Source organism: Myotis davidii, unplaced genomic scaffold (assembly GCF_000327345.1).
Source record: "Myotis davidii unplaced genomic scaffold, ASM32734v1 scaffold370, whole genome shotgun sequence".
Lineage (NCBI taxonomy): Eukaryota > Metazoa > Chordata > Mammalia > Chiroptera > Vespertilionidae > Myotis > Myotis davidii.
Genome location: NW_006288615.1, coordinates 3,538,239 through 3,549,072, shown reverse-complemented (window position 1 = coordinate 3,549,072; position 10,834 = coordinate 3,538,239). Strand labels below are relative to the sequence as shown.

General features: G+C 44.8%; 1 protein-coding gene across 1 annotated transcript in view; it reads right to left on the bottom strand.

The window, feature by feature from the left end:
• Positions 1-278: 278 nt before the first annotated feature.
• Positions 279-10,834, bottom strand: part of EFHD1 (EF-hand domain family member D1) — a 40,373-nt gene continuing 29,817 nt past the window's right edge. The window contains exons 4-5 of the mRNA XM_006760662.2: positions 8,943-9,077; positions 279-1,478 (exon numbers count right to left, since the gene is read on the bottom strand). Coding sequence (XP_006760725.1) covers positions 1,344-1,478; positions 8,943-9,077 — 270 coding nt within the window. The 3' untranslated portion in view covers positions 279-1,343. The remainder of the gene's footprint in view (positions 1,479-8,942; positions 9,078-10,834) is intronic.

Below are 10,834 nucleotides of genomic sequence, written 5' to 3'. Positions count from 1 at the left end.
CCACAGGTTTTACCTGCAGCTGAAAAAATTCTCAGTGATGGGATGGGAAAGAGCAGCTGGCAGACAACCTCAGTGCTCAGATTCCCTGGAGTGAAGACTAACCCTCTAGTTACCACTTCTAACTGGACTTCAGAGACTCGTGACCAACAGAAGCCTGGGCTGGAAGTGGCCCCAAGGAAAACACTTCCTCTCTCCCCAATTCAAAGAAGTCTAGAAGCACAATGATGTGACGGCAAAGTCTAATTGCACCGTTTATTTAAAAACAAACAGCTGTAAGGTAGAAATGCAGATGCTTTCTTTATTGTAAAGACAGCAGTTACAAAAGGGAATAAATATGACATTAGGAATTATTTTTTAAAAATACAACAAACCCCTGGCATTTGTACACAATCCCAAGAACTCACAAGATATAAAAACGTGTGCTGGAGGTTTAGAACAGCTTCACCACCTTGGAGCAGATGTCGGAAACTTTCTACATGATGAGGGTGGACATGACCTTTGGGATTTCGCAAGACTCTAGATTTGTCACTTGTGAATGTCAGGGGTCTACTGTAATATAATTTGCATAGAGTCAGAGTTAGCAGGAATTCTACTCATTAATAGAACTTCTAAATTATTCTTTTATTATTATAGGTATGTAGCACAGTATTTAAGAGTGGAGAAAAAAGGCTGGAATGGGGAGACATGAATGAAGGTGGGTCTGGGGGAAATGCTAGGGGACAGGAGAACCGTGATGGGAGGAACAGAACTTATCTTTTCACTATTTTGTGTCACCTTGGCAGCATCCCACGCCCCCTGTTGGAGAGGGGACAGGCAATGGTCCAGCTTGACCTGCCTCAAACTTCACCACCATCAAAAGACAAGCGAAGATGCAAAGGCCACTGGCAGGCTCGGGCTAAGAATGAGAACAGGGTAGCCGATGGGAAACAAAGGGGAGGAGAGTGGGGCAGAGAATTACCCACGAAAATGGGCAACATGAACATCACAGCCCCCAAGGGTCATCTCCTCTAAGGACCACCAAGGGGAAGAAGTGCCTGTACAATTTGTTTCCACTATTTGATGTGGAAGAGTAAAAGGAACAAGGAAAAGTCACAGGTGGCCAGAGGCACATTCTGGCTACAGGAAAGGGCAGAGAATGGTGGGAGGAAAAGAGAGGCAAGGAACAGCTGGTCTCTCTCACCTGGGGGTGAGGACGCTCCCTGCTGCCCTGAGGCTACAGCGTTTGCTTGACGGGGTGTGGAGGCCGGTTGGGGTGAGGAATCAGTTGGGGGTGTGGATGCCTGCCCAGCTCTCCCAGGGGCACCTGTGAGGCACAGCTGTAGACAGAGGTCAAGGTCACCCGACTATGTGCTAAAAGTGGCCTTGAGCTCCCGGAAGGCTGCCTGGCGGATCCTCCTCTTCTCCTCCTCCCGCTTCCGCTCATCTTGCTCAGCTTTCAGCTCAGCTTCAAACTTACTGGCAGAGGCCAAGGCTTGGACCTGCAGAGAAACAGCAGAAACAGACCAACAGAGTGAGAGAGGGGAAGAGAACCTAGGAGATGGAGCACCCAGTGAACAGAACTTGGTCGTCTAGAACAGCGGTTCTCAACCTGTGGGTCGAGACCCCTTTGGGGGTCAAACGACCCTTTCACAGGGGTCACCTAAGACCATCGGAAAACACATAGATAATTACATATTGTTTTTGTGATTAACCACTATGCTTTAATTATGTTCAATTTGTAACAGTGAAATTGGGGGTCACCACAACATGAGGAACTGTACTAAAGGGTCGCGGCATTAGGAAGGGTGAGAACCACTGGTCTAGAGCCATGTGACATGAGGCTCCTTCCCCGTGGTCTTCCCAGCTGTGCCTGGTAGTAGCGAGGACACAGTCACTTTGCTATTGTGGGTCGGTCTTCCCGCTTCTCTGCTTTTCCAGGACACTGTTTAATATCCCACCTATTACCCACTTCTACTTTTTTTTTTAAATATATTTTTATTGATTTCAGAGAGGAAGGGAGAGGAAGAGATAGAAACATCAATGATGACAGAGAATCATTGACCAGTTGCCTCCTGCTGCCCCACACTGGGGATTGAGCCCACAACCCAGGCATGTGCCCTAACCGGGAATTGGACCGTGACCTCCTGGTTCATAGGTCTGTATTCAACCACTGAGCAATAATAGCTGGGCTGCTTTCCAGTTTTTATTTCACAACAAAATAACCTCCCTGCTGGGATTTTGATTGGGGCTGTATCACTCTCCTGTGGCAAAGGGATTTCTTTACAATATAGGTTTTCCCTGAAAGCCTCTATTTTTATTCACTACGGTCTTTTAGGTTACCCACTAGAATTTTTGGTTTTCTCTAAATAAATCATTCTAAACTTATTTCCATATATTACATGTTTTTTTGTTTGTATTTGTGAATGGGATTCAGTGCCATTTTTAAAAAATCAAATTTATCTCCAATGATACAATATCAGGTAAACTCATCTTAAAATTCTCTATCTTAGAACTGATTTTCTCTCTGTGTCTCATCAATTAGGTAAACTTTGCAAACACGGTGGGCATGCACATTATTTAATAAAGATGGTGAACTTGCTCTCCAAAACAACCGTTCCCATTTATACCCCACCATCATAGAACACAGGTTCTCACTTCACCACAGCCTTGCCACGGCTTATAATTAACCTTCTCCCTACTTGCCAATCTGATAGGTAAACTGGCACCTTTTATTTCCTCTTTGGTGAAGTACCCATTTGTATCCTTTGCTCCTTTTTCTATTCAGCTATTTTTTTTTTACTTTCCATAATGTAGGTGTTAATTTCTTCTTAATATTTTTCAGTTACTATTTCCAAGTTCTTTGTCTTTTTTAAAATATGTTTTTATTGATTTTAGAGAGAGTGGAAAGGAGAAGGAGAAAGAGATAGAAACATCGATGAGAGAGGACCATCGATTGGCTGCCTCCTGCATACACTCCACCAGGGATCAAGCCTGCAACCTGGGCATGTGCTCTGACTGTGAATCGAACTGGTGACCTCTCTTGGTTCATGGATTGATGCTCAAGTCACTGAGCAACATTGGCCGGGCTTATTTGTCTTTTAACTTCAAGGTAGCTTAAGCCATACAAATATTCTTAAATTTTGATGCAATCAATGCTTTCCAGCCATTTCCTTTCTGACTTTGGAATTTCATGTCATGTTTAAGAAGTTTCTAAACCCACTTTCCTGTATTTCCTTCCAATACTTTTATGGTTTTATCTTCACATTCAGCTTGTTGTTGTTGTTAATCCTCATACAAGGATATTTTTTTCATTGATTTTTAGAGAGAGTGTAAGGGAGGGAGGGAGAAAGAGAGACAAATGTGAGAGAGGCAAATCGGTTGGTTGCCTCCCGCAGGCACTCCAACTGGGGCCGGGGAGCAAGCCTGCAACTGGGGTATGTGCCCTGGACCAGAATCGAATACGGGACCCTTCAGTTCATGGGCTGATGCTCCAACCTCTGAGACAAATCAGGTAGGGCAAAAATGATCTTTTTCATATACTAAACTAGAGGCCCTGTGCATGAATTCGTGCACCAGTGGGGTTCCTCGGCCTGGCCTACAGGATCGGGCTGAAACTGGCTGTCCAACATCCCCAGAGAGGCCCTGGATTGCAAGAGGGCGCAGGCCAGGTGAGGGACCCCACCAGTGCACGATCGGGGTTGGGGAGGGATGCAGAAGGTTGCCCAGCCAGGGAAGGACCGTGGGAGGGCTCAAGTCCAGATTAGCCAGACCCCAGCAGCAAGCTAACCTACCAGTTGGAGCATCTGCCCCTGGTGGTCAGTGCATGTCATAGCGACTGGTTGACCAGTTGACTGCCCCTGGTGGTCAGTTCACGTCATAGCGAGCGGTTGAGCAGCTTTAGCATTAGCATATTACACTTCGATTGGTTGGAGGCCAACTGGATAACCCAACACTTAGCGTATTAGGTTTTTACTATATAGGATTCCCACATGAAGGAGATCTGTTTTTATTATTGTCTATCCTGTTCTACTATTTGGTTTATTCCTGTACCCATACTACATTACTTAATATTACCATTTTATTGAATGTTTTTATACTTCTAAAAAAGTAAATATTCTTTTATCACGTTGAAGATAAGTAAATATTCTTTTATCACTGGGCCGGCGTGGCTCAGTGGTTGAGCATTGACCTGTGAACCAGAAGGTCATGGTTCAATTCCTAGTCCGGGTTGCTGGCTCGATCCCCAGTGTGGAGCATGCAGTAGGCAGTCGATCAATGTTTCTCTCTTGTCATTGATGTTTCTCTCTCTCCCTCTCCCTTCCTCTGAAACCTATAAAAATATTTTTTAAAAAAAGAAGATGGTTTTATTTTAAAATGTGTTATTATTAAAGTTAAACTTCACCAATGTCTCTGAGATGTCTAACTGACCACATTTTTCTAATTTGGTCTACCTATGATATCAATATTTTAAACATTATCCCAGTCCTCTTTTTATTATTATTAATCCTCACCCAAGGCTATTTTTCCCATTGATTTTTAGAGAGGGGAGGGAGGAAAGGAAGGGGAAAGAGAAAGAGAGAGAGAGAAACATTGATGTGAGAGAGACACATTGACTGGTTGCCTCCCAACATGCCCCAACTGGGGACAGGGAGTGAACCTGCAACCCAGGTACATGCCCTTGACAGGGAATTGAACCCACAACCCTTTGGCACACGGGCCAACACTCCACCACTGAGCCACACTGGCCAGGACTAGGAAATGATATTTTCCAAATTTCCCAGGTATTTCTTAAGACATGAACAGAAACTATTTGCAACCAACATTGTGCCCTTCAAATGAAAGGGCATGCCTCCCTTTTACCTTAAGTCACCTTAGATTTAACTCTAAAACCCAGCTTATAACTTTTCCTACTTAAATTATTCCCATGGCTGGGGGGATGTCCTGCCTTGATGGAAAAAAAATGTCACCAACAAGCCTTGTAGCATTTTACATTGAGTGGCCAGATTTTTATGATCACCTGCTGTTTGTAGGCAAATTAGCTGTACACTGCATCGTATGGATATGGAAGCCAAAGGCCTGTTCAAACACCTTTGCTGTCTGCAGTTACCAAGATAAAATGTCTCCAATTCGCACAGGAACACAAGGATTGGACAGTCCAGCATTGGAAAAAAGTCATGTGGTCCGATGAATCATGTTTCCAGTTGCATCATGCAGATGGCAGAGCGAGAATTTGGCAGAAACAGCATGAAAGCATGCACCCCACATGCACGAGTACAACCCTTCAAGCTGGTGGGGGCAGTGTTATGGTTTGGGGCATGTTTTCCTGGCATGATTTGGGCCCTTGAATTTGTGTGGAACAACCTCTGAATAGCACAACATACTTATGTATCATTGCTGATCAAGTTTATCCTGTCATATTGATGGCGTATCCCAATGGAGATGGCTTCTTCCAACAAGACAATGCGCCATGCCACGGTGCTCATATTGTGTAGGAGTGGTTTCAAGTACATGAGGGAGACTTTACCTTGCTTAGGTGGCCCCCACAATCACCAGATCTCAATCCAATTGAGCATTTGTGGGACGAAGTTAAAAGAGCCATCAGGCAGCTGCCGCAGTATTGAAGGCAATAGGTGGCCCAATGAAATACTGATGGGGTGGTCATAACAATCTGGCCACTCATCATAATATATATCCCACGTTCAAAGGCTGTTAAATCACGTTGTTTACCCATATCTTCAGAAAAACATCACTTCTACTGTTATGGTAAACAACCTGCTTCCCTATTTATAATGATCTGGCCCTCTAGCAACTTCAGCACAAAATTATAGCTAATTTGCCTACAAATGTCAGGTGGTCATAATAATCTGGCCACTCAGTGTACATCCCACCTCCAATCAAGTGGTCATAAGTACTGAGAGTCCCCCATTGTCACTACCTTCATTGGATCTACGATTCTCCAGAATCTATGAAAGCTTCCCAAGTCCAGCCTCACCCCAGGCAAGTCGATCCCTATAGTGTCCACCACTGATCATGTCAGGCTCCTGCTCATGCTCCTCTGAGGGCCACCCCACCACCACCACCACACACACACCCAAGTGTGCAGTTGTGCTTTCCAAGCCTGGCTCTGCCCTGAACCACCTGCAGAGCTGATTCAAGTCCATGTTTCCTGGGCCCCACCCTGGAGAACCAGGTAGATCTGGGTGGGACTGGGAAGCTGGCCTGCAGATGGTTCTGGTGCTCAGTAGGCTGAGGAAGGCCTGGTCTCTAGGGGAGCCCAGACTCCCTGTCTAAGTGTGTCCAGTGTGGACAAGGGCCAGCCTCCAGACACTCCTCACCCTCCATGCCTTGGAGCCTTTGCTCCTGCCATTCCCACGGCAGGAACGCCTTCCCTTCCTTGATTACAAGGTGAGTTTCCATTCATCTTTGACATCTGTCACAGACGTCAGCTCCTTTATGGCCCTCTCCTAAATTCAAGGGGTGATTCCCTGCATTTGTCACTCAAGCAAATGTTTATTGAGGGCCATTATATGCCCAGCACTGTAATTATAAAGATAATATACCTACCCTGCCTTTGAGTCTGGGTGGGGAGGCAGATGCGTACACATAACACACTCAAAAAATTTTATTTTATTGTTATTCTTTTCATCTTTTCTCCTGGTTATAAAAATAATGCAGCCATAATTATAAAACATTACAAAAATATTTAAAAAGCCCCTCAAACAACAAGTGTTACTAATGCTTTGGAAGTAATTATCCAGGGTGTATTTAATACTTACAAAATGGGGTTTCAAACAAACTGTTTTTGCTTAATTCATTTTCGGCATCTGTCCATACATACCCATGGCTGTAGGGTGTGCACATGTGTGGGTGTAATTCCCGATAATGGAAGTTTCAGTCATTTCCAATTTTTCTTTTATTTTTTAATTTATTTTTATTTTATTTTATTTTTTTTATTGCTTAACGTATTACAAGGGGTATTACATATGTGTTCTTTTTTTCCCCCTCGCCCTTGACAGTCTCCAATTTTTCTTTATTACTAACAGTGCTGTAGGAAAAAACCCTTGTCTGGATTTATATTTATATACAGACAAGGTTAGACACACAATGCTGGTGCTGCAGGTGCATTTACATGAGTGTCTCTGAGGCCAAACTCCTATAGGCAGAATTCTAGAGGTGGAGAATATCAAAAGTTAACAGCTAGATCCAAACTGCTCTCAAAAAATTGGGTCGATTTATGTACTTGCCCAAAGTGTCCAAAATAAATTGTAATACCTTGAATAAATAAATTATGATAGCACTTCCACTCATAATACCGAAACGCAGAAGAGGACAGACTTTCTCAACTGGGATGATCAGGGAAAACAGCCAAGAGGAGGCAACTCTTTAACATGGGTCTTAAAGAATGAGTAGAGTTTTCTAGGAAGAGGCATTTGGATGGGGCCCTCCAGGCAGAGGACATAGCAGTATTGAGGCCCAGTCATGAAAAGCATGGCAGCATTTGAAACATGCAAGGGGTGGACGAGGCTAGAGTGGAGACCAGATCTAGGTTATAAAAGGTCTGAATGCCCAGATAAGACGTTCCCAGAGACTTCATACAGACTTGGACAAAAGCACGCGGCACACTACACTGCAGCCGTGGAGTGAAAAGAGCATCCTGCTAAGGTGAGTCTCAGTCCTCGACCCCAGCCCAAGGTATCACGAGAGATCTGCATACGTTGACTCAGTCAATGAATGGGGAGGACCCATCCCACCAGAATTAGCCCTTGCCTCCTCTCTATCCAGACTGACAGTTTGCTTTCCTCACTAGACTGAGTGCGTGTCCTGGGCAGGGCAAACGTGTCATCTACTACACCCTTGTATCGCCTGAGCTGAATGCGGGGCCAGGCATTGCCAGGGGACTGGGTTGAATCAATGTTATGTCATGAAGGAAGGGCCAAACCACTTTCAGGGTTGGACACACAATGCTGGTGTTGAAGGCACAATGAGTGGTCGCCCTGCCCCTGACTATCAGATGATGGCAGTAGGAATTCAGGCACCGAGTCCGCCATGATTCAGTTTACATGTTGGCACAAAAATGATGGACTGTTTCTCCAAGCAGCATCACAGAGAAGTGAGAAGATAATCAAGCTTAAGGGCCCGAGCAGGCTGAAATGTGTTGCCAAGGACAATTTGTCTCTGGGCAGACTAGTAGAGTAAGCCAAAACCACACAAGAGGCAGGCTCCTGTCTGGGGTGGTGAGGAGTCCAACAGCTCGTATCACATATGGAATACTCACAGTGAGCCAGGTACTTGCTTAACACTTTACGTATATGTGAACTCTTGTAATCCTCACAGCAATCCCATTATCTCTGACCCCCCCTCTCCCGCACTGCACAGATGAGGAAACTGAGGCACAGACGGGTAACAGGAGGAGGCAGCCTTACCAACTGCATTCCACTGCTGTGGTGGACAGGGGGCTTGGAGGGCTCTCCTGATCTCTCTTTCTGCAGGTGTGCTCTGCAGAGGTGAAAATGACAGTGCCCAGCAAGGGGTGGGCGCTCCATAAATGTTCAGTGGCCGGATGAACATGTGAATGAAAGGCAGCACCCGGAGGAGATTCAAGACCGTGCACTGCAGATTCCTTCCCCACTCCCAGACACTGTCAATGGAGCAAATTTGGGGCAAGCCACCAAGGCTCCCTCCTCTGGCCCCATTATTCACTTGTTTACACACAAGTGTGTAAGATGCAAATATGGAGGTAGCTGTCCAAGTAACCCAATCTGAAACCAGAGTCTGATGCATGTGCCATTCAGTTGTGTTTTTAATTTGTAGATTGCACGCAGACACATTCACTCTCCTGCAATCACGCAGGATCTATTTAAGCTTGTCCTGAGGGAGTTAATGAGAGAGTCACTAACCGGGATCTCCTGTTGGGCAGGGTGCAGGGAGGGGGCGATTGTCCCACACAGGAAGAAGCCACCTACCTTGGCTTCAAAGAAGTTCTTGGCACCTTTGACGCCCTCCAGGGCAACATCGATCTCAGACAGCTTGGCCAGGGCCATCAGCCCACTTTCCTCCTGCAGCTCGCCTGCGGCAGCCTTGTGGAAGATGAGCAGGAACTGTGGGGACAGGTCAACATCGCTGAGAGATTGACAACCATCCCCTTCGGCCCCACTAGATTGCTTACCTTTCTTAGTAGTTTCTAAGAAATCCTTATAGCTATGTTTCAAATGCTTTAGCTCTGTCTCTTCGCTTTTGTTCATGGTCATTTTTGACTTTCAAAAATTTTACATAAAATCTATCAACCTTTTTCTTGTTTCTCACCAGTGTTGTGCTTAGAAAAACCTTCCTCGCCACCAGGGTTATAGAAACAATCACCCATGTTTTTTTGTCTACTGCTTTTATGACTCCCTTTTTTTTAACATGTAAATATTTAATCTCTGAAATTTATTCTGATCTATCATGCGATGTTGATCATTAACCTTATTTTCCTCCAAATGGTTAGTTAGTAATCCCCACATCATTTGTTGAATAATCCATCTTCTTCTTCCAGATTCAAAATGTGACCTGAATGAGTTAATCTTTAAAGCCAGCCTGTGCCAAAGCCTCCGTAGAATGCATTTAAAAATAAATAAATAGGCTAAGCTGAAAAGGTTGGCCCCCAGCTTTCCGTCTTTCTCCCCCAAGTCAATTTTATGGCTTTTAACGTCTCTTCTTTAAAGAATTCTTCTGAATGTATTTGTCAATAATGGCTACCCAACTTCTACCATTTCATTGGAAGGAATATGAGTTATGCATTCCACATCAAAGAGGCTCCTCCAGGTTTTCATGTGCTACCTAAAATATAGGGAAATTCCAGGTTCTTTTTCATGACCTTCTTCTCCAGAGAATGGCTTCCCAAGGGAAAGGAACATTATTTAAAGTATAGTGAGAGGTAAAACACCTACAACAGGCTCTCCAAATTCCACCTGGGGTGTCTTTTACTGCCAAGACTCTTAATTCCTAGAGAGAAGTGTCTTTCATTAAGTCAAAGTTTCAATCTCCTCACCCTGGCCAGTGTGGCTCAGTTGGTTGAGCATTCCCCCATGCAGGGATGGGTGACAGGTTCGATTCCCAGTCAGGGCACATGCCTGGGTTGCAGGCTTGATCCCCAGTAGGGGGTGTCAGGAAGCAGCCAATCAACCTCTATGTTGCTGTTGTTTTTTCCCTTTCTCTCTAAAATCAATAAAAACGTATTAAAAAGAAAAAGTTTTAACCTCTACCACCACCACCCCAAAAACCTTGCTAATAAAACTTTCTTTGTAATTCTTGCTGTGGGGGTCTTGACTCACTATGGACATTGCTGTATGGATGAAGCAAGATGTGCAGGGACACGCAGCTTTGCAGCTGCTCAGTAGCAACACGATGTTCATCCACCCGCAACTTCAAACTCTCTCACTAGAGGCCGGCAAAGACTCAGTTTGCTGCAGACTATCAGAGCCCAAACACTGGCTCCAGAGGCTTGGAAAATACTAAGTATACTTATATGAAGCTATATATGATATCAGCTTTATCACTGAATATAAAGACACTTCGGTGTTTCATTTTATATGTCTGAGAGTCAAGTTCACGTACTATAAAAGAATTAATACCTACATATTGGATGTAAAAAGAAAAGGAAAAAAAGCCTGTTGAAGAACGTGAGGTCCGCAAGAGTAGAAGGGAGGGCAAGGGGGTTTGGGGACGGTTGTGGCCGGGCTCTCACAGAAGAGACAGAAGCAGCGAAGACTTCAATGCTGCAAATGTGAGCCACTCCAGGAGGGGAGGAGGGAAGTATCTGTCCCTTGTCCCTCGGTACCCTGCCTGTCTTTAAAGCATTTAGTTACAGAAGCCGCCC